General features: G+C 36.6%; 2 protein-coding genes across 2 annotated transcripts in view; both read left to right on the forward strand.

Annotated features, from left to right (window-relative positions):
- Nucleotides 1-652: 652 nt before the first annotated feature.
- On the forward strand, nucleotides 653-13,311 carry pxdc1b (PX domain containing 1b). Its single transcript, XM_055181356.2, has 5 exons — nucleotides 653-1,446; nucleotides 7,251-7,342; nucleotides 7,483-7,600; nucleotides 9,884-9,995; nucleotides 11,505-13,311. Exons 1-5 carry the CDS (start codon nucleotides 1,197-1,199, stop codon nucleotides 11,632-11,634), a joined length of 702 nt encoding a protein of 233 aa, XP_055037331.1. The 5' UTR covers nucleotides 653-1,196; the 3' UTR covers nucleotides 11,635-13,311.
- Nucleotides 13,312-13,970: 659 nt separating this feature from the next.
- The window catches only part of acad11 (acyl-CoA dehydrogenase family, member 11), a 65,525-nt gene continuing 54,982 nt past the window's right edge, over nucleotides 13,971-24,513 (forward strand). Inside the window, exons 1-10 of the mRNA XM_055181357.2 lie at nucleotides 13,971-14,138; nucleotides 14,228-14,327; nucleotides 16,325-16,450; nucleotides 16,704-16,865; nucleotides 16,960-17,124; nucleotides 17,584-17,725; nucleotides 18,864-18,985; nucleotides 19,637-19,743; nucleotides 22,425-22,539; nucleotides 23,001-23,078. Of these exons, the coding sequence (XP_055037332.2) occupies nucleotides 14,014-14,138; nucleotides 14,228-14,327; nucleotides 16,325-16,450; nucleotides 16,704-16,865; nucleotides 16,960-17,124; nucleotides 17,584-17,725; nucleotides 18,864-18,985; nucleotides 19,637-19,743; nucleotides 22,425-22,539; nucleotides 23,001-23,078 (1,242 nt within the window). The 5' untranslated portion in view covers nucleotides 13,971-14,013. The remainder of the gene's footprint in view (nucleotides 14,139-14,227; nucleotides 14,328-16,324; nucleotides 16,451-16,703; nucleotides 16,866-16,959; nucleotides 17,125-17,583; nucleotides 17,726-18,863; nucleotides 18,986-19,636; nucleotides 19,744-22,424; nucleotides 22,540-23,000; nucleotides 23,079-24,513) is intronic.

The following is a 24,513-nucleotide window of genomic DNA, read 5'->3' on the forward strand; positions in this document are numbered from 1 at the left end:
AAGGGGACATATCATGAAAATATGTTTTTTTTTTGTTTTTTTTAAGTGCTATAATTGGGTCTCAAGTGCTTCTATCAAACTAGAAAATGTGAAAAAGATCAACCGAGCAACTTTTGGTAAACCATTCTCTGCAAGCATGTAAAAAAAGGTCATTAAAATTTGGCTCCCCTTGTGATGTCAGAAGGGGATAATAACGCCCCGTAATCTGCACTATCCAACCATGCGCTGCCATTTAGTGCAGAGATCAGCCAACAATGGCACATCCTTGCTCACACGTACAAAGTGGACATTTTAACATGTTATAATAAATTATCTATAAGATATTTTGAGCTAGAATTTCACATACATATTCTGATTTATTTTTAAAAACATCTCGTGAAATGTCCCCTTTAAGTGAAGAAATTTTGGGGGTCCCTAAGAAATAGCCTACATTTTTACATCTGTTGCTTGTTAAATGTTTGTTTTTGCGCAAAAAATATCACGTACAACGCAACTTACAAAATATAGCTGATGAGTACTCATAAAACACTCAGATGAGTATGAAAGTGATCAGCAGCTTTAATGTTGTTCATCTCTCTCTCTCTCTCTCTCTCTCTCTCTCTCTCTCTCTCTCTCTCTCGGGTGAATTCCTCGCATAACTCTCTGTGTTGAAGGCAGTGAGAAGGAAGAAGGGGTGGAGAAGACTTAACTTCTGCCAATAGAAGGAAACGCTCCATTTTTTATCTCTGACAAAACTCTCGGCCTGTTTACTTCGTCTGTTATTTTCTCCGCACAGATGATCATCTCTGGACTTTATCCGCCGATTAACAGCATCTAATGGGATTAAAGCGACTCGGTTATGAAGACGTAGAGAAAGACTGAGGCAGTCCGTTAGACATTTAAGGGAACAGCTAAACTTTATTATCCAGCAGTCTGCGCAATTTTGGAATAAAGGAAGGCAACAGCGCGCGGATCGAATAATTAACGTTAAATTTCAGGATCATATAACCAGTATTAAATATAAATGTGGAGATGCGCTTCAAGTCTGTCAAGTGGCTTTAAACAAGGCTTTTTGCGTTGACAACGCATGATATTTGATGACAAATACGTGTTTTTAACCCTTTTGAATGCTTGCGTCAATCTGGATGACTTTCCCCTGCTTAAATGTGTTTGAAGTTGTCCAGGAGGATAAATGTACCCCGTGAGGGCGCAGTGAGATGGCATCGGCGGTTTTTGAGGGCACATCCCTAGTCAACATGTTTGTGAAGGATTGTTGGGTTAACGGGATCCGGAGGCTCATGATAAGAGGAGAGGAAGAGCAGTTCTTTGAAATAAGGACCGAGTGGTCGGACAGAAATGTTCTGTATCTGCACAGGAGCTATTCGGATATGGGGAGACTTTTAAAAAGACTTATCGAGTGTTTCCCAGAAGACAGACGAGATTTATCCAAGTCTCCTCTGATAGAAGGTGGGTGTGTTGCTCTTGCGTCTGATTTTGTTTGAGTGGATCTCAACCTTTTTGACTTAACTTGTCCATAAGAATATTTGACCCCCCCCCAGCCCTTACTAAAATATTTTAATGCGTTGTAAAACTAGAAAGATATACATTTGCTATATAAATAATCAAGAACCAACATGAAAATACCGTAGTCTATTTTGTTCACTATAGTAGCAAATACTCTGGTAGCCTATATTATATTAGCAATATATTATTGGGTAGTATTACATAGTAAATTGATAAACTGTAATAAATATTGTAGTATACTTAAAAAACAGTATCTGTAGGAATTTTACAACAGTTATTATAGTAAATTCTATAGTACACTACAGCATTTTCTCCTTTCAGAAAAAAACTAGTGCTGTCAAAAGATTAATCGCGATTAATCGCATACAAAATAAAAGTTTGTATTTGCATAATATATTTGTGTTTATTGTGTGTTAATATTTTGTATATTTAAGAAAAATTATGTATGTATATATATATTTATCTATAGCCAATAAATTATAAAATATATAAAAATATCAATAAATACACATATATAGGCTTAAATACATACATGCATATGTGTGTATTTATATATACAAAATAATTACACACAATAAACACAAAAATATATTATGTAAATACAAACTTTTATTTTGCATGTGATTAATCGCAATTAATCTCTTGACAACTCTAGAAACAACACATTGTCACAAAAACAAAGATAAAGATAAAGCATTCAAATATCTTGATTTTTTAGTTATTGGTTAACTTGTTTTAATGCTCGTTTTATCTTATTTTAAATTTTAAGTAACCCTAAGGCCTCTTGGAGTTCTATTAAAGCCCCATGCCCTGAGAAACACTGCTTTATTTTATACATGTCTCTATATTCAGTACAGAGTAACATAAATAGAGAAGAATACATTATAGTAAATACACAAAGTTGTTCCCCTAATACTTACAATACCCTACTACTCTTATCTACCCCATTGTGTTTTAGTCAAAAGGGTTTGATAGGCAAGTGTCTCGGGTAAGGATGACCCACCCGGACAGGGCGTTTTTCATGTTGTTTGGGAACAAGGTTCAAGTAGCCTGCTTAATAATTTACTGTACACTGTAGATACAATGACACACAAACCAGAACCACTATCACGTGGCTCCTTTCCTTTTAAAACAGATGAGTCAGTGACCAGAGTCTTATAAATATATATCAGCCATATTTGGACCTCACGTCAAAGCTAAAAAGCACTGTTATATGCACTGTTAACCCACAAGTCAACACTGTTAAATACACTGTTAACCCACAAGTCAAATAATTAAATTACAGAAAAATGCTTAAGCTAGCCTACCAGATAAGTAAGTCTCACTTACAACAATCAACAATCAAAAGTTTTTTATTTAGCATACATTGATATAGCAATTACAGCTCATTTATCTGAAATACGATTTTAAAGGAATAGTCAATTTTCTAAAAAAAATCCAGATAATTTACTCACCACCATGTCATCCAAAATGTTGATGTCTTTCTTTGTTCAGTCGAGAGGAAGTTGTGTTTTTTGAGGAAAACATTGCAGGATTTTTCTCATTTTGATGGACTTTGGTGGAGCCCAACATTTAATACTTAACCGTTTTTTTCAGCGGAGTTTCAAAGGACTCTAAACGATCCCAAACGAGGCATAAGGGTCTTTTCTAGCAAAACGATTGTCATTTTTGACAAGAAAAATAACAAATCTGCACTTTTAAACCACAACTTCTCGTCTATATCCGGTCCTGTGATACGCCAGCGCGACCTAACATAAATGCGTAGTGACGTAGAGAGGTCACGTGTTACCATTATATATAATGCACATTTGCGGACCATTGTAAACAATAAACTTACACAAAGACATTATTTAATATCATTCCACATACAACAACATCGGAATGGTCCTCTTTCTCCACACTTGTAAACACTGGGGCGTAGTTTTGCGTTTGTCCTCTGTGATTTCTTGACGTCATGACGTATTGCGTGAGGTCACGCTGGCGTATCACAGGACCGGATATAGACGAGAAGTTGTGGTTTAAAAGTGCAGATTTGTTATTCTTCCTGTCAAAAATGACAATCGTCTCGCCAGACAAGACCCTTATGCCTCGTTTGGGATTGTTTATAGTCCTTTGAAACTCCGTTGAAACTGTTAACTGTTGAGGTAAGTATCAAATGTTGGGCTATATTAAAGTCCATCAAAACGAGAAAAATCCTGCAATATTCTCCCCAAAAAACACAATTTCCTCTCGACCGAACAAAGAAAGACATCAACACCCTGGATGACATGGTGGTGAGCAAACCATCTGGACTTCTCCTCTAAGAAAATGGACTATTCCTTTAAGTTTTATTGTAGGCCTATCTTACTTTTGATGAGAATGCTACTAAATGTCTCCCCCTAAATGTCTGGTAACGTTACTGCAATTTTAAACAGAGAAACTGCATCTCCTTTCCATGAGGCACTTATACAAAAAACAGTTTCACCTGTTTGCTTTTTGTAATGTCCTCTCATACTGAGTATTTGTCTCCTTTGTGATCAGTTTTGGAACAAATATCTTCATTGTGAAAGATGTTGGGTTTGAGTCATTGTGAAATAGCAAAATATTGACTGTCATGTTTGTATGTTGAGATAAAGGAAGCTCTAAGTGTTCAATTACGTAATTTCATACATTAGAAGAATGACAACTTATGCTCTCATATGTTGTCACACACCTTGATATGTAGTTATTAACTGTGGATAGCGTGATGACCTGATCTCAGACCAGAGTAGTGAGATGTAGCTACTATGTACTATGACATCTATGTACAGATGACATGGCATTTACAGTTGCCATGAATGATGCCTAATTTGTGCAGTCTTTATCACATTGGCATGGTTTCTTTGTTTCTAGGCACTGTCTGCCAAACGGCTTTGGCTGTAATGTCCAACTTTTCTTACCATGGTGCTTTTATACCACTGTGCTGTCAAGAAATGCCATTATAGTTAGTCTTACAATGTAAATGCTGTGCAAATGTCTATTGATTTTATGCCTTCTATTTATTGAATATTTTTTCTTAAAGCTAGGTTTAATTTGTATAACTTTAAGAGAAGCTAGAACGACTTGGTTCTTGGCCCACTTCTTGTTTTCGAGTTAACAACCACCAGCTTGGCAAAAAGTGAGAGATACTTTCCCTGGCTCATGTCATCACTAAAGCTCAGAGTGTTCTGGGCGCATCCTAAATTTAGTACCTTGTGGCCTCAATGACCATACACACATTCTCAATACATAGAGATAGAGATATGAGGTGTGTGAGGTGGACACATGTGATGTTGCCATATAAAGACACAAAACATAACATTGTGTAAAAAGTAAAGAATAATATTCAGGAAAGAGCAGAAATGTTACATGGGAAATGATGCATGCTGGATGACGTATGCTTGGACACCTTAAAAAGATAGTTCTTCATCCCCAAATTAAAATGATATCATTATTTACTCACCCTCATGTCGTTTGATCCCGCATTGTCTTTCGTTGTTCTTCAGAACCCAAATGGAGTTTTTTGTATGTTTTTCTGGTTGCTATAGGAGTGAATGGTGACCAACTCGCTCACCATCCACTCCCACAGTAACCAGAAAACCTTCAAAAAAATGTCAGAATGACCCAACAACAGGGTTAAATAAATAGTTTTACTCAACTTGTGTCAAATGTTTTAAGGGTCTACTCTCTTGTTGTGGATATTACAGTTGTTACACTTTATTTGAAAATAAATAGTTCAAATAATGTAGCTTGTTGAGAAGCAATATAGACTCTTAATTTATAAGTTGTGCCACCAAAATCTGTGTTTGTAGTATTGGAACTTCTAAAACGAGATAACTTGCAGCAAAAATGTGCAACAGTTCCAGGTGGGTCTGTATAGATAACGTGTTAATGGTTTACAGTTACATCAACATGACCAAAAATGACAAGACAATTGTGCTCTTATTTATTTCGACATCACACAGGCATCTTGTGAAACAGTTTTGTTCTCTTATCTAAAAAAAGGACTCATCACAGTCACATCATATCATGCTGAGTGTATTATAAACCAAATAGTGTTCATCCAAATGTGTTATTTTGCTAAACATGGATGCTGGTTATGGGATAATATCAGTGAAGGTATCGAAAGACCAGGTGTCAAAGTTGTTTCCTCCATCTGTTCAGTATTTGAGCTCAGAAGAAGCTGGTCGTTAGCTGTGTCTCATTGGTTCCTGTTTTGTTATCCGTATGGATGTGGCTCGGATGTGTAGTCTTCGATCAAAGGGAGAATACCCAAAAGTACTAAAGGATTTGAAGGTCAAAATAGCTGAAAAAGCAATTTGTCCACTCTCAGAATAAAAGTACAATAGCTGTTACAGGGACCGTAAAAGTACACCTTTGTACCTAAAGAGTGCATATTAGTACCTCAAAGTTGCATATTGCAACATGCGCCCTCGAAAAAAGAAGTTACCGGCCGCCACTGCATATGAGGACCTTTTTTAGAGGCACTTGCCTTTTGAACCTTTTTTTTTTTTTGTGTGTGTGTGTTACGGGTTATACTGAACTCAGGAAATGGACACTTCCACAGCAAATCCTGACTGAAAGGGCAACGGAAGAACATGGATATCTGTTCAGACAAACAGCACAGCTGGATTTGGTCATATTTAAGCTGGTGTCTTGTTTAGAAAATCTTCCTTAAGGAACCTAACTTGTTCTATTATTTGTTAGCAATGTAAACAATAATATATCTCAAGTAAGACTTCCCAAATTTAAACATTTAAAGGTGCAATGTGGGAATTTGAGAAAGATCTCTTGACAGAAATGCAATATAATATACATAACTACATTCACCTAAAAGATTATTAGGAACACCATACTAATACAGCACGTACAACACAGTTAGGCTTGTTGTCATAGTTATTATGGTCCAAAGATGATTTAATGACCTCTCTGAGGGATGATGTCATCAGTGTGAGACGTTAGTAATGAATAGTAAGCATTACATCAGTGTGAAGTTTTGTGGAATCTCTAACAGCGCCTATAAGAAAAGACTGTTGTGCAAAATAGCTGTGACCATAGACTGTGGTCATTGTTGTCATCATCAACAGCATCATTGTTATAAATATAGCTTTAGGTTTGTCTGAATGATTAAAGGATGTGTTGATGAACAACTGCATAGATTCATAGTTCATGTAAGTTGGGTTTCAGCATTTGACAATTACAAAATGTTACGAGAAATGCAGCTGTTTTCATGTTAATCCCATCTGACTTGTATACTAAAACATTTCCATATGGCACTTTGGTCAGATTGAATCATGTTACCTATAAGGAATGTCTACAATTTCATACATAATGACCTGAATGGGACTGAATTGGGTATTGTTAATAGAAAGGTTAGGACCTTTACAGAATGGCCTGTATATTGGTAACATTTAAGCTGACCTTTTGCTAAACCATGCAGGATTTGTTGTTGGTGTTCCTTTACATGTTTTATGGGATCAGATAAAGTTTCAATCCCATCGTAAAATTCAACATAAATGCACGGTCGGGAGTGTGCTTTTTATTATACTACAGAGATTTAGGTGTTGGCTGACAGGAATATCATCACACTCTTGTCTAGACTGCACAATAAGTGGTATGGTTGTAAAGAGGAGGTCAAATTAATTTTGGCCTGTTAATCAGAACGTCACATCCCATTATGACTGCACATAAAACTCATAGAAGCCTTTAAAAGATGCTGATATGTTTTTTTCTGCTTTGTATTAACATAGGCCTCGTGAAGATCAAAGAAGCGAGAGACATTGAGACTAAGCTAAATGAAGTGGAGAGGCTGTTGAAAATCGCCATTAATATGCCTCGGAAGGTAAGAGATTCAATTGCTGACACGTTTCATGATGTAATATTATGTTAACAAAATCAAACATAAACAAACAAACCATGTCTGTTTACTTTCATAAGAAGTTTTGTCACGTATTGCGTAATAAAACTTAATATTTTTATCAGTTTTCTAGGTCAGAGGTTGTTCTAACATTCTTTGAACGTTCACCGCTAGATCAGGTCCTGAGAAATGACAACGTCCACAAAATTCAACCATGCTTTCAGAGTCCTGTGAACATTTCAGGTGGGCCTTTATGGATAATATATTTTCACAATCAAGTTAGTTGATAGAAAATCCAAGAGATTCAGCCCAATTTCTTCTCCATGTTTGCAATGCTCTGTGTTTTAGCTTTTCCCTTTTTCCACATTAGTGATTTCATTTCAATCCAACACTTTCTCACTCACAAAACAAACATACACTGTTCCATCTTTTTAGCTTAAAAACTTAAGTTCAGCTCCTATATAAAAAATATGTAATAAAAGTAATTTCAGCTTAATATTAAAAATGTCGACATGTGCTCAAATGACTTATTTAATGCTTCCAATTACTAAATAAAAGCAAGTTATTATTTTAGCAATAAATAAAAATGTATAACTTAATATACTGTTAAAGCTGACAAGTTAAAACTGTTTACTGTAAAAAGTAAAAGTTGGATTAACTTCAATTGATAACTTTAAATGTTTAAGGTGTTAGCAACTAAAGTCATTTTTTTTTAAGTTTCTTCATCCTAAATTTTCTAACTTTAAGTGAAACATTTGACAAAACTTAATTTGTTTTATGTGTTATCAATTGAAGTAATTTGTTTAAATTTTCACTTTTTATACTTTATGTAAAAATATATGAAGAGTTTGGTTCCAAAACACAATAAATCCATTTTGACTAAATTGGATAAATTTGCTTTCTATACAAAAAAATTATGTTACAAACTTTCACATCTTTAGGTTATAATAACATTAAAAATTCAAATCCATAATTTGGTTTTTTGAAGATTTATTATAAAAACTGATATTTTTTTCCGCAAAATGCAATAAATCTATTGAATCAATATATAAATGTGCATTCATCTTTGCCATTTTATATTCATTTAGTTGACTATTGGTATACACTGATTAAAAAAATAAACATTAATGTCATTAATGAAAACACGTAAGTACTATTCGGATGGGATTAGTTTAGTTTTACATATAGGGAGGTGGGGTAAAGCAATTTTTATCAGAGCTTTTCAGTGATTTTAGTCCTGTCCAAATGCTCCATGTCAGTAATCATTATGGACAATGTCAGTAAAGATTACAGCAACTTTTACCTTCTGTAAAAAGGTCCGGAGAAATTATCTTAGGTAATAATCCAGTGCGAAATGACCAGCTGTAAATATATAAATTGCGTCATTTCCTTTTAATTTGCGGGTTTCTTATAAATATTAAAGCACTTAAAGAAGCATTTACCTGCGTCAGTGGCAAGTCAGTTCCTGAATAACACGACACAAACTTAAAAAAAAAGTCAAATTTACTTCTCAATCGAGTTACCCCTCCCACTTCTGAATGTTTTACTGAGATTTCTAATCCCGTCCGAATTGACCATTAATATTACAGACGTCCTGTGGTAAAATTACATTACGCCATCTACCCCTGTAAACCTAATCCCGTCCTAACATTGTCATTGCTGCGGTTATACTTGGGTCGTCGTCGCTCAACTTTTTGGACAGCGATCAGCTGTACAATGGTTTGATCCTGCTCGATTTTCGTTGACTTTGAGTAAAATAATGTATAGTTTTTCATAAGATCCACTGGGGTCAATGTGTTAGCATGACAGAAGCTTGATGCTGTTGGGAGAACAAGGAACAGCCAACATTTTCCCGCTCTCGAGTGCCTCTTGCGTAAATTATTCGATTTTGATGGCTTATGTTTCTTCCCCGTCACAGAAAACCACCACAGTTTTATCAGTGCCATCAAAATTACTATTTTGTTTTTGTTGTTTGTTGATCACGAAGTACAAAGTAGATGAGGAAAACTAGGATTCTGTGTGTATTCAACGCATCACCATTAATGTTTACAATGCGTGGAATGGTGCGCTGTGATTTGTGGAGCGGATTTATTGCATTCTGCAGAGAAGGAGGACTGGTGTTTGTCGCCGTTTTGAAAAAAGGGAGAAAAGATGACAGAATAACACGGTGGATATTGGATTTTGATAATATATGGTAAAATGAAGAATTGACTTTTAAATACTGACCTGATACAATACTGATTTTGGCGGTAACTATACAGTATATATATTTTTTAAATGGCATTTATCGCATTTTGGAACCAAACTCTTCATATGTTTCCATTACTTATTGATCATCACATACGTTTTTTACAGTACAGAGTGCTGTATGTGTCTTTGACTTGTAATGTAAAGAGTTAACAGCACAGGGGTAGAATGCAGTATTAACCTTGGTTGTTATTTTTATTATTCCTTATAAAGCCCCTTACGTTCTTAAAGATCATTTAGATTTTTAGTACTCTGAAAGCTCATTTGATATTTCCACAGAGATCATGAGGTCTAATGGGTTTTGCTTGGCGAACACTGAGACCATTGTGTTTGATGAGAGCGCTCCACAGGACAAAGAGAGACCTTCCTCCACTGACTCAGCCCAGCACTCGTAAGTATCTGACAATCACTCGTGCCACTCATATCACTCCAAAACTCTATGTATATTAAAGAAAATATATATATATTGTTACCGAAGACATGCTTACATTCATCCAAGGGATTTTATATAAGCTATAACAGACTTGTGGTATTGTTTTCCTTGTGTACACGGTACTTTATTACACACACAGGAAGTGGTATTTCCTTCCCTGGGTGTGAGTAGGAAGTTATGGAATTAATTTTGAGATGCTCCTTTTTGGACCCCTGATGACAGTATTTCCACACAAATACATTAATGCTGATGTGCACTGTTGACTACTGGATCTTGTGAAGTCATATCCTTATTGGAGCTGACAAACAACCACACTTTAAAGCTATAATAACTGTCTGTATTGTTTCTGTTATGTCATTGGTCTACTATTGGTCTAGCAATGACTCTTGCTGTTAGTAATGATTGTAATAATAGTGCTGTTATGCCTTAATAAAGGGTTCTGATTCATTATATATTTGCAGTTTCAAAACCTAGTCACTCTTAATGGTCACTTGTTCATAGCAAAACAAAAAAATAATGCTTACAGTAATTCATCACTGTTAGACTTTTTATTGTATATATGCGGTAACTCTGTGAGTTACTGTAACTGCCCCATTACAGTACCATAACTGTACATGTATGTATAATGCCCTTACCGCAGTTCCATTTTACAGTATAATACCCTTACTGTAACCGAGTTTTAAAAAATATATTGCCTTGAAGGGAAATCCAACCTGGGTCGCCCATGTCATAGGTCCATAACACAAACGGTGCCACAGAGTCACTTGATAAAAAAGTTACTCGCTACACTTCCCAAGTAGACTCCAGCAAAATTCACGTAAAAAAAGATTACACCCTCCTGTAGTTCACGCCAGGCCCAATATTGATCCTCATCCTTCCTTTTCTGGTCTCCTCCGACAAAACCTTAGGTTTCTTTTTCTTAGTTAAAAGCATAACAAATAAAATGTATTTCATTTCATAGAGATATTTTATTTTTCCATTTTATATGCTTCTATAACACTGTTTTATTCAACTACAGTAGCACTACTGCTGTTGTTTTACAGCAGTCTACCGCAAATTCAAAAATACAGTAAATCACTGTAAATTACATGTTATTAACCATAATGCAATGCATATTACAGTAATAAACTGGAAAATAAAATTATGGTATTTTGCTGGGCATTTTGTGGTAAGTAACTGTAGAAATTACAGTTAAGTCTAACAGTGATTCTACATAATGTAAATAACATTTGGTGAAATACGTTATTACTGACTGAGTAAGGTCATGACAATTATTAAAAACAATGACAAAATAATTCGATTATGAGACTTTAGCCTGGATTTTACATACAGGGTTGCGCTGTTTGGAACAGCACCACCATGACTTTAAATGTCAAGTAAGGCAGCTCACAAGATTTCAGCAGGGTTTTTCAAGATGCTTTTCTATTTGTAATAAAATCCTCCTTTATAATCTTCCTCAATATGCAGGTATGATGAAGACGGGAGAGAATCTCTGGATCCTGTGGATCAAGACCTAAGTGATGATGATCCAGAAGCTTATGTCACCAACCTGTCCTACTATCACCTGGTTCCCTTTGAAACAGACATCCTGGACTGACAGAATTCTGCATTTGCCGATACTTTGAGGAGGTGTTGAGCTCCATGCGGATATCCAGATGCTTATGCCGCTTGCCAGTGTTTATTCATGGAAGGAAGACCAGATGAAGCGATCACCTCGAACTTCCTGCTCTGACTGCCTTTATCATGATTGGCTGTCCTGAGCCCACAATGTACTGTGACCACCCACGTGCCTCCTAGAGTCATGCTGCAGATGAAAAACAATAATAACATATAAAACATAATGAGAAAGTAAGGAAGAATAGTGCTATTCTTGGTGTACAGATTTTTTAAAGTCTGGGCTGCATTGGCTGTTTTAAGAGGTGTAACATTTTTGTGGTCGGATTTCGAGAAAACCTGCTTGGAAATAATAATTTCCCCATTTGTGGAAATGTGTTACCTTCTGACAATCGTGTCACTGTGATGGATGTTTTGTTCGGCAGAAAACGATTATTGTTATTGTAATGAAACTTATCAGAACTTACAATGTGGATTTTAAAAGCCAGATGCTGGTTTGTTGGTCTGAAATCAGCACAGCAGTTCTAGCGCAGATGTCTCTTTTTACAATAGGAACACATCCCTAATGTTGGGAATAGATGTAGGTTCATCAAGGACTATTCTTATACTTTTGTATGCAGACCCTCTTAATTCTTTAATTTTGGTTACTCCTTTGTTGTAATTAACATTTATTATGAGGCAGCTGTTTACATATTCATATAAAAATGCAAATCAAAAAAACGCTGATATTAATAATAACAGCCATTTCTGCATAAGAGGTGTTGAGGTTTGCAAAATGTGATTTTTCCAAGCTTTGAGGATTTAGCTTGAGTCACACAGAAGAGAAAGTGTTATTTAAAAGACATTTAAACTTTTCTCACTATGCAACAGCGCCATCTGAATGAAGGGGGCGCAGTCCTGAACAAGCCCTGCTCAGCACTCAAACAAGCAGCATCTTTATTCTAAGAAAACAAGTGTCCATTTTGCGGAGGCGAGCACAACTTTTCTTGATCTATTTCTTTATTTAAATGTACCAAAGTAGGTATGATCTTGTTTACGAGTGCCTGCCACAGGATATGAACATGTCATGGCACTGAAAAATAATGTTTCGTATCTGTCATTGAGATGTGATAAAAACCATTGTAGTCAGTCATCTTGTCTGAGATGTTAGATTTCACCATTTTGCGCAGAAGGACTGTGGAAAAAAGCTGAACTTTCCCCTAAATACAAAGGATATGGACGCTCACTTGGCACAAGGTCCACACACACACTACTTTGTAATACAGTCATGTTCATCCTGCTTGCCCATCAGAAAGTTCTGCTCTAAATATTTTTACAACATACAAATTAATAGAACAAATTGATGCCATGGTCAAGTAGTCATGTCTAGCCATACAGTATAACATTCCTTTGTGACTGGGGTTGCATATGAAGGTTCATAATTTATACACTTTCCTATTATTTTCATAAGAATCTAAATGTTGTATGTTTTATTTTCGGTTGTCCCTCATGTTACAGTATGCACACATGCAACAAACGTACAGCATTTAAAAAGGGACTTCAAAGAGAACAGGAGCACATCATGTAGCCTATTACTAATAAGTGTAAATCCTATATTTGATGAATAAATAACACGAATAATTTATAAATAACATGACATTAAAGAATTGTTTTTAAAGTGTTTTTTGTCTTTGTCTTCATCTACTCTACTGTCACTGTTTTTCTTCCTTTTTAATGATTATCATTATTTATTTAATCCTTGATGACACTTTTGTTCATTCAGAGTATTGTTATTAATAGGCTGATGTAAAAAATTAATATTATATGAGATAAATAATTACTGAATACACTTATAAATGCAATTTATATATTTATCACGTGACCATTTCTCAGGAACATTAAAAAAATGTATACACAAAATATTAACTAATCTATTTCAGACAGTGTGATGTTAAATAGATTTTTTTGCTGTCTTTCTGCTGTTCTCCGGGGGAAATGTTTATTACAAAAATGTCTAAAATTTGATGGGATTCATTGATCATTAATATCGTTTTATTACAAGTTCGAGTTAAGCCAAGAGTGACTTTTATTTTGAAATACAAGGCACTATTTTGTAACGTGAACTTCGGTACTTCTGTTAAATAAAAGCAACATCCATTGACAAAGCAATATAAAAAACTTTGCTACGTTTGTAACTAATTGGCTCTTAACTTACACAAATAATGTCTTTCACAAAAGGAATAAAGCTAACTACAAAATGCCTCTAAATAAAAGTCGATGTGATGGAGTTGCCAGTCGCGACTTTTATTTTGAAATGACACTGCACTTTCTGAATCTTGAACTTTATTTCTCAATCTCTGTAGTTTGTACAAAAGCATAAACGATGGATCGCCAAACAACAGCTGTTCGAGCAGAACATCGATTTGACATTAATAACCTGAAAAGATACCTGTCAGGAAAGCTTGACAGTTTTTCAGACAACGCTACACTAAATGTACAGCAGTACAGGTAAATAAATAAAGAAGGAAATCTCCCAACTAATGCAATTCGTATGCAAACAATAATATTTGTTATATTATTTACTTATGTTTTAACAGATCTGGCCAGTCCAACCCAACATTTTACATTGAGACTGCAAATAAGAGTTATGTAATGAGAAAGAAACCTCCAGGGGAACTGCTACCTGGAGCTCATAAGGTAGTAAGATGCGTTGTGTGTGCATTCTAATATTGTAATTAACGTAAAGGTTCGTTATAACTAATGTATGTTTACTAAACATAATCATTAAGTTTTAAAAGAAACCTTGAACTGTTAAACTATCGATGTTGCAAACACGCAGACAGGACTTTGACACCATGACTGAACCTGACAACTCCAAGTATCATAGTTAACTGTATGTGAGTTAGTTTACCACTAGAGAGAGACAGATGCACAGCATATAGAAAATTGTCACTTAAATATTTATTGTAAACTTCAATTTTATTTATATAGCGCTTTTCACAATTGTTAATCGTTTCAAAGCAGCTTTACATTAATAGATGTAGGAAAAGCGAGCGTAGTAATAATGTAACGTATACAGTAAAGTAGTAAGTTAAGCGGATGAAAAAAACCCCTAGGACAAAAACCCTCCTGGCTAGTCCAGTGGGACAAAACCCTTGAGAGAGATACATATATATTTATATATATAAATACTATATGTGAACAGGTAAGCGAATTAAACTGGTCACCAACATTATGTTGTAACTATCTTATATAATTTAACAATGTACTCATCCTAGTATGTGTAAAATGTACTCTATTTTATCAAGCAGCTTCTTAAGGTCTTACCCTGTGAGGTATTAAAGGAGTTCCCATCTATTTTTGGCTCTTATTAGCTGCTTTTTCATTAATTATTTGGTGTCCTTATGGTTCAATTAAATGTAAAAGGGTTAAAATTTTAAAAATAAATGTGCAGATTACTTGCATACATTTTCTTTTTTGAAAAAAATTCGGTTTTTTTTTTCATTTTAAAAGAATATTTGTGGGATAATTGCAAAAATGTCAATGTGGTGTAACCGGTTTGTGTCAATTGGTGTAACTAGTATTTTTTTAATGAAAATATAAATATATTCATTAAAAAATGTGGAATAAAATATAATCATCTAGTTTAGATTTTTACATAATTCGTCAAAGATTATTTAGAAAACAGAGCTGTTTTCAGCATATGTCAGGACAAATATTACAAAAAACATTAAAATTTACATTTAGAAATAACTAATAAAATTATATTTTATTTATTTATTTATTTATTTATTTTTGATGATTATGCTTACATGCCATCGAGGTGGATAAAATATTTTATATTTCTTATTGTTTGGGGCAATTGCCGGTTACACCATTTGACATTCTCAGGTTCATTCAGTCTTAACTTTAATAAAAATGGTGCAAATGTAATTTTTTGCATAAAATTAACATAAATACACTATGTGTATGGAAATAAACCCGATGCTTGCTTTTAAAACGTGTTTTTTAAAAAGATTTTTGAATTCTCATCATGCAAATCGTTTTTGTCACTGACCCTTATACCACAGGGCTGTTGAATGCTTTATTCTGACAGGTTTAGAAATGCTCCACTGGCATTATTTTTCGTAAGGAATAATTGACGACGGGCTATTGAATTATTAAAAAATAATGCACGACATGAAGCAGATTGCCATTATTTTCAAATAATTTGAAGGACCGAACTCAATATAACACGGTTACCACAAACATTGCTCTCATTAAGACATTTGACAAAACAGATGTGGTATAACTTAAAATAATCACCTGAGCAATGTCTGTGATAACCGTGGTATAAGAGGAATAATTGACGTTTGTCCTTTGAATTATTTGAAAATAATGCACAATCGCAGTGCAATGGCACAACGCAAATTACCACCTTGGGTGTGCGTTATTTTCTAATAATTCCATGGCTTGTAGTCAATTATTCCTTACATAATATAATCTTATTTTATATTAAGAATACAATTTATCCACAAAACTAATTTCTAGATTAAAAACATTTTAGACAAGTAAATGTAAACATTTGTCTGGTATTGTAAGTTATCATTTCAGTTTGATTTGGTTAATGTTTGAATCAGAAGATGATGCCCAACAATAACAGTTTATGATGCACAAATTTATTGAAGTCTGACTTATTTTTTGTGTGAGTACAGGTGGACAGAGAGTACAAAGTTCAAAAGGCTCTGCATTCTGCTGGTTTTCCTGTTCCTCATCCACTGCTGTATTGCACAGATACATCAGTCATCGGTACAGAGTTTTACATCATGGAGCATGTAGAGGTATTCATACATTATTAAATCTGTGTACAGTGGTTAAAGTGTTACGTATAGCTCAAAAGCTTGTATTATGTCTCTTGTGTTCTACTTGAAAACAAAACCAATATATATTTTGCATGTTGTTTCACAGTTGAGATTCCAAACTGAACCAGCAGGGGGCAGTCGTGATTAATGTTTCTCTGCTGATTTATTTACAGTAATGTAGTTTAAATGGTTAGTTGGTTGGCACTATATTGTCTTTGTGCCTGCACATTAGGGTCGTATATTCAGGGACCTGAGGCTCCCAGGGATCAGTGCAGCAGAACGGGGTGCCCTTTATGTGGCTGCAGTGGAGACACTAGCCAGGCTTCATTCTCTTGATGTCAGGACACTCGGTCTTCAGGGATACGGGAAGGGGGCGGGCTATTGTAGAAGACAGGTGAGCTGACATGCCCAAATAAATGCAATTTTACTTAAAAGCTACCGGTTGTTTTTTGGCCCATAACAAAAATAATTTCCAGGGGTTTTTTTAGGTATCCACATGGACAAAACAGTACAAAGCCTCTGCCCATAAAGAGATACCAGCTATGGATAAACTCTCTGATTGGTTGAGCCACAACCTGCCAACCAATGACGATGAAGTGACCCTTGTTCATGGTGATTTTCGAATTGACAATCTGATATTCCACCCTACAGAGGTACTAAAGCATTACAACTTTTATAAAAATTAGTAATATATGTTCAAACTTGTGTGAGACTTGCTTGTATTTTATTGCTAATATGTCCAAAATTGCTTTTCCAACGTCTTGTCAATCAAATTTCATGTAAAAACTGCCTTTATAACAGTGGCATTGTGTGCCTGAATTTAATAAGCATTTTCCATTTCCTGTTCTGTCAGCATATGATGTATTGCAGAGAAAATTGTAAAGATCAAATGAATAAAAACAGACTGGTAGAGCAAGTCTTTAATTAACCTTCCATTATAACTTATCTTTTATCAGAACGTTGTTATTAAATTTTCTTGTGTAATCATGTGGAAGTGAGTAATTTATTTTTTTGTGTATTTCTATCACTCAAATCGAAACCTCTGCACCTCTTACAAAAAAAATAAATGTAGTGACACTTCGTTCATCTGAATATTTTTTGTCTCTTTGCAGGCTCGCGTAATGGCTGTCCTGGACTGGGAATTGTCCACAACCGGGCAGCCAATAGCAGACTTGGCCTACTTTCTAATGCCACACTATTGGCCTAGTCGCTACAGGGTCATCAGCTCAATGGGCGGAGTCACGGGAATAGACGGTAGTGTTTGCATCTTGTTATTGTTTTTAAATTGTTATTGTTATTTTGACACTTTTTAGGCACAGAATTAGAAATCATGGCGAGGAAGATTAAAGGTGCACTGTGTAAGGTTTAGTAATTTCTCTTGACCGAAATGCAATATAATTTACATAACTATATTATCAGTCATGTATAAAGATCTTACATAATGAACTGTATTGTTTTATTACCTTAGAATGAACTGTTTTTATCTACATACACCACGGTTCTCCTTACATGGAAGTGGCTGTCGTGTTTCTTCAGTAGCCCTAAATTGACAAACTCACGTTTTGTCACTACGTTGTTTCAGACAATGACTTGTTTGTCCTGTCTTGGCTACCGTAGCTTTTCTATGCATTTTGAAATGGAGGGGTGAGGTGTAAACTGAGCTGTCGGTTGCAGTTTACAATCTCACCACTAGATGCCACTAAAATCTACACACTGGACCTGTAAAGCAACACTAAAGAGATTTTTTTTACCTTAAAATAACGTTTCCAAAAAATTTTCAGTCATCATCCACTCGAAACAGGGTGAACAACACTTTCACATTCGCTTTGCAGCTCTCTATCGGCCAAAACCACACTAAAGAAGTTTCCAACCATCGGGTCGCGGTCGCGGGGGGAGTGAAAACTACAAAAACTTACTTTACGGCAGACCTACAATCCAATTTAGAGCCAGCTTTGCTGCAGTAGGCTAAATTATTTACGACAGTGGTAATGGACAATTCCCATTCCAACCTGTAGGGGGAGCAAAGAGCAAAAACTCTTTAGTGTTGCTTTAAAAATAGGATAAAAACATGATACAGACTCATACAGATGCAGAACCTTTGTCTCCTGCAGTGGGTCAGAATATATGCACAAACCACTGGACCGTGACTTAAACATATCCCTTGTATGGTTACATTTTTATATTTATATTAATGCATCTGCAGACACTTCTATCAGAAGTGACTCACTTTCAATTTATTTAATCAGTATGTGTGTTCCCTGGGAATCAAACCTATGACCTTTGAGCTGCTAACGCAATGCTCTACCAACCAAACTTTTATGGTTATGACTTTTACAGAAAACGACGCTCCTTGCTTTTTTGTCTATTTATTGTCTTTATTGTTGTTCACCAGGAATTCCCTCTGCAACCGACCTGATCTCCATTTACTGCCATTGTCGAGGGATCCCAAAGTCTCTTCCTCAACAAAACTTCTTTATTGCCATGGCCATTTTCAAAATGGCTGCAATTGCACAGGTATGAATCTGGTATATAGTATTGTATTAAACTGTTAATATTAATATATATTAATCAGTTAGACATCCACACATCTCACAAATATGGAGATCAAATAATTTTCTGGTACACAGTTTAAGGCGGGGTGCACAATGTCTGAAAGCCAATGTTAATATTTGAAATCACCTAAACAAACACACCCAGCCACCCCACACATACATAACCCAGGCAACGATGTCGGTAAGTAGATATGCCCCTTACTGCTGATTGGCTACAAGTGTGTTTTGGTACTCGGCCCGACTCCTTTTCCAAAGCGTTTCTCATAAATTGTGCAGCCCGCCTTAAACAATATTATTTTTCGAAGATGAATCATTTTTTTCCAGCATACCATTTCTTTTTATTTGATTTGGTTTAAAAGTGTGTGACCCTGCCTGTGAAAACCCAGCTAAAGTAGTTTGTTTTCTACATAAAATCATCCTACATAATGTAAAGAACATTCAGTAAATATCAATGTGAAGTCAAACTTTGATGCTCTTAATTTCATCATTAGGAAATTTTAGCCTGGATTTCACAGACAGGGTCATATATGACATATAAAACCCCTGACACACAGTGCTGTTCCTTGAGAAAGCTACAAGCTATTCATTCATGGTAATTCTCTATCTGTTTAAGGGAATCTATGCAAGGCATTTGTTGGGAAATGCAAGTTCTGCCAATGCATCCGAGTTTGGAGAGAGCGTGGAGCCTTTAGCTGAGCTGGGTCTGCAGATTGCCCTCAGGTACGGCCATCTCATACCATCATCCATCACAGTCACAGTAAAGTGACATCCATCACTGTTATGCAAATCTTTTGGTTTATAGTGCCCACAGATGTTGTAATGCTGCGTTTACACCAAACGCGGTAGAGGCGTGACGCGCATCTGGAGGTCCCGAGGCGCGGATGAGGCGTTTGGCGCGGAAGACGCGTTTCCGCCTCATTCACGCGTCTAGTTCATGCAAAAGGTGCGAATTGAGTGTTGTGCGCGGTGCGCGCGATTGGTGCTTTTTGTGCATTTTGTGGTTCACGCAAATTTGCAGCTGACGCCCAAGTTGAAAATGTTGAAGTTTGGTGGAATTTCGCGCCGCGTTAACCAATCAGGAGCCTGCTTGCTGCTGTGGTGGCAGCCCCGCCCGGAGTCACTTATTCAACCAACGCTTGATATTGTCTGTAAGCAGTCCCTCGGAGCTATACGACACAAGTTTTTATTTCTATAGAGGAGACAGGAATAAAAAGGACCTCGCTTGGAAGAGTGTCAGTGAGGACTTTGGGCAACCTGGTAAGTTGTAAATACACATTTCACTTTTGAGTCACGTGACATTTATCGACCCGCGCCATTTATTTTCCCCTTATAGTAAGGTTACCAAATACAAACTGGTAACTCTCTTGATAAATGCACAATCAACATAAATCATGCAAAAAGACAACCGCATAGCACTTGCCCCTCCCACGAGAAGCGGATTTTGCCTCTGACTCGCGTCAAATGCTTACTTTTTCCGCGCGTCTACTCCGCTCTACACTCGCGAATGCATTCAAACTGTTCAAGTGGCAAACTAGGCGCGGTAGACGCGATTTTGACGCCTGAAACGCGCTTGGTGTAATTAAACATCTTTTATCAACATGCCTTAGAAAAAGATGTTACTAGTGTGTATCTTGAGACAAGTCAATGGCACTGGGACATTTTAAGATCTGGCAATACAAGTTATTTTCAGTGTAAGCTTTTAAGTGGGGGGGGGGGGGGGGAATGTGATATGCACTTTCAAATTACTATAATGCTGAGTTTACACCAAACGCGTTTTGGGCGTCAAAATCGCGTCTACCGCGCCTAGTTTGCCGCTTGAACACTTTGGATGCATTCGCGCGTGTAGAGCGGAGTAGACGCGCGAAAAAAGAAAGCATTTGACGCACGTCAGAGGCAAACTCCGCTTCTTGTGGGAGGGGCAAGTGCTGTGCGAAGATGACTGATGTTACAGTCCGGGCGGGGCAGCCACCACAGCAGCAGGCAGGCTCCTGATTGGTTAACGCGGTGCAAAATTCCGCCAAAGTTCAAAATTTTCAACTCGGGCGTCAGCCGCAAATTCGCGTGAAACGCAAAATGCACAAAAGCACCATTCGCGTGTACCGCGCACAACGCTCAATTCGCCCCTCTTCTGCTCCGCGCCGAACGCTTCCGCGTCGTGGGACCTCCTGACGCGCGTCAACGCGCCTTCACATTGACTTAACATTGAAATCACTTGCGCTTCACGCCTCTACCGCGGTTGGTGTAAATGCAGCATAAGTCTGGCATTCTTTGGTCTAGATGCAAAAGATTTGGTCTTGTTTTAAAAAAGACACTTTAAAGTTTTTCACTGAAGTGTTTGAAGTTGTGAATACTAAATTAAAAATAGTTATACCAGTTTAAATTGATTTGAAATAATAAAAATAATGCAACAAAGTATATACAGTACTCTCTAATCAAATGTCTATAAAAATTAAAATGTTTTACTCCCAAAAGTTCTGAACCAAATTTCAAGTTAAAAACACAAAAAATTTGGTTTCTGTCACACTTTTAGTGCTTTTAACAACGAAGGCCACTAGGTGTAAACGGGTAGCTGCATTATCTTGTCACAAATTAATAAATTACTGTCTCTGCATTGTGTTAAATGCCAAAAGTTTTTTAAAATATGAAAACTACATTCCTAGAGCATTCCAACAATATATAGTTTGTCAAGATTATTTCAAGTTTATAGGGTGTTAGTGTTATAAATATATAATAATTCATATGTTTTCTTATGGGGTGAGTGACATTTAACAAAATTACTGTCACTACACAATTTCTATTATCAAATGGCTTTGAAATATGAAATCTACATTCCAACAATATATTTTGTCAAGGTTTTTCAGGTTTATAGGATATTTACAAATATGTTTTAACACTTTGGGCCCACATGTTGGCCTGCAACATTTTAGAAAATGACTCTTACTACATAATTTTTTTAGCAAAGTGGTGTTGAAATATAAAAACTACATTCCTAGAGTTTTCCAATGGTATATAGTTTGTCAAGATTGGTATTGGTTTAGACTATGAAATTATTGTTTTAAATATGTAATGCCAAACGTCCCACCTGTGGGACAGTGTACATTCTACAGGCAGGGTCACACCAATACAGAACTTATACAGAATACTTTCTCTATTCAGTGTATACCATTTTAAAGATATCAAGGTTATATTTTCACTGAATGCTCTTGACATTATGATGGATGATTATATGTAGAAACAGTAAATCATTTAGCTGGGTGACTTTTAATGAAAGATTACCCATCCCTACAATTAGACTATGTAATCATTATTGCTTCTGCATTGTCATTATACGCAATTAACTTGTGATTATATGTAATTATAAATAATTGATTTGAATAAGGTGAAGTGTCTTTCATCTGCAGCCCAACGCTATCCATGCCGTCCCCCGATCAGCTGTTCCTACAGTCACCCAATGGTCAGAGCGTCCTTCAGCACGTCAGAGAGTTCATGAGAAAGCATGTACTTCCTGCCCAACAGGTCAGCAACACCACCATCTGGAAAAAACATGCAGATATGCACTACGTGGCTAAAAGTATATGCATACACCCTTTTCTAAGTAACGGCTTTTCCCGTAATTCCCATTTTACTGCTATTTAATACAGTCATATTCTACAGAACTGTGTCACTTACTGCTTTGTGGTAACAGGAGGAGGGTTTCTGTTCCTGTATTACAATGCCACTGTGCACAAAAAAAAATCTGGTTTGGAAAAACTTGTCTGGCCTGCACAAAAGGCCAGACCTGACCTCACTGATGCTCTTGTGACTGAATGAGAGCAAATCCCTGCAGAAAGTCTTTATAAAATGAGTGCATGGTGTTTAAACTGCAAATGCTCAATGAGTGGGTGTGGTATTCAGGTGTCTATACAAATAACTATTAAGTGTTTTGTATTGCAAGTTGGTGTGGGTTGGTTCTCATTTTGTACTTTTTTATGTTGTAGGAGGTAAAGAAATATTATGCTAAACACAAAGACATGCCTGAGAGATGGGACACACCTCCTGTGATAGAGGAGCTGAAGGTAATGATAATATGCACAATTATATATGACTTTTTTGAAAACTTGTGTGTGTGTTATCTAAAGGTTACTGACCACTGTGTCAGTTCTTATATCCATATGTGTTTATGTTTAGTTCCTTTTACTAATCATTTTAAACTATTTTAGCTATTTTATTTAATGTTACGCTGTTTTGTCTTCACTGTCAAAAATAAAGGTACGAAGCTGTCACTGGGGCAGTACCTTTTAAAAAAAGTCCTAATATGTACCATTTAGGTACAAATATGTACCTTTAAAGGTACATTTTGGCAGTTCAAAGTACTAATATGCACTCTTTGGGTACAAAGGTGTACCTTTTTGAAAGGGTACTGTCCCAGTGACAACTTTTGTACCTTTATTTCTGAGAGTGTTCACAAGTTGGAGATAATGTTTTGTCTCCATTTCAAGGAGACGCCAGGTCCTTGACTTGAACCCTTCACTTCCGCGAGCAGTACATTTCCATTCTGCTTTGTTATAATAATACTTAAAGGTGACATAGAATGATTGAACGGGGTATTTATCTTTGTTCTGTGATGTGACATGTAGACAAACATTTTTTTGTTTGGGTCTGTAATGCCTTAGGGCGCACTTACACTATCCAAACCAAACCGCGCTCGGGCGCGTTTGACCCCCAAAGCCTGGTTTGTTTGACAAGTGTGATCGCTTTGTTCCGCGCCCGGGCACGGATTGGTTAATCGCGCCACGGCCGGGTTGCAGAGGTGGGCCGGAGCGCGGTTCACTTGTGCTCAGGCGCGGAAGGCTGTGGTGTGAGCGCATTCGCGCCTGAGCGCGATTCAAAAAGTGAAGACGTCAGCTGCGCGACCACTCACCTTCATCTGCCGCCGTAAAAACTTTTTGATGCGCGCAGCGGGGTTACCTGAATGTCCGAGCAGCGCACGTGACAGATCAACTAAGCAATATGATGACATGTGAGAAGGCTGTCTGTAATCGCGCACCAAACGACTCCGAATAAAAAACACAGACTTATCATTACGGTGGGTTCCACTGTTAAGAGAGAGCTTTACTTCCTGCTTTTTTCAAAACAATCGCATTTTAATGACGAAAGCGCGCCCGGACTCCGATCGATAAAAAGTACAGTGTGAGTGCGTGCACCTGGGGGAGTAGGGAGGGGTGACAATCGCGCTGGGGCATGGTTTGGTTTGGTTTGGATAATGTGAGTGCGCCCTTAGAAGCTTCCTAAAAACCTCTCTCAGATCGTTCTATTAGGGTGGGGGATTTTAAACAAGTGGTTTTGCACCTTTTTGCCTCCCCCTACTGGTTGCAATCTCATTACTGATTGGCTGACTTTGTTGCCACTCAAAAAATGTAGCCAATTATTTTAAAGTGGAGGGGCAGTAAGATGCCTGTGATGTCATAAGCATCAGTTTTTCAGATTGGGCTGTTTTCTGGCTGACATTTC

The sequence above is a fragment of the Misgurnus anguillicaudatus genome, chromosome 25 (assembly GCF_027580225.2).
Source record: "Misgurnus anguillicaudatus chromosome 25, ASM2758022v2, whole genome shotgun sequence".
Classification (NCBI taxonomy): domain Eukaryota; kingdom Metazoa; phylum Chordata; class Actinopteri; order Cypriniformes; family Cobitidae; genus Misgurnus; species Misgurnus anguillicaudatus.

Bases quoted from the DNA above. Each gene is read 5' to 3' on its own strand.
- pxdc1b (XM_055181356.2), top strand. From the start codon at position 1,197: ATGGCATCGGCGGTTTTTGAGGGCACATCCCTAGTCAACATGTTTGTG. The intron at 1,447-7,250 runs GTGGGTGTGTTG...GTATTAACATAG, and splicing joins CAAGTCTCCTCTGATAGAAG to GCCTCGTGAAGATCAAAGAA. The intron at 9,996-11,504 runs GTAAGTATCTGA...CTCAATATGCAG, and splicing joins ACTGACTCAGCCCAGCACTC to GTATGATGAAGACGGGAGAG.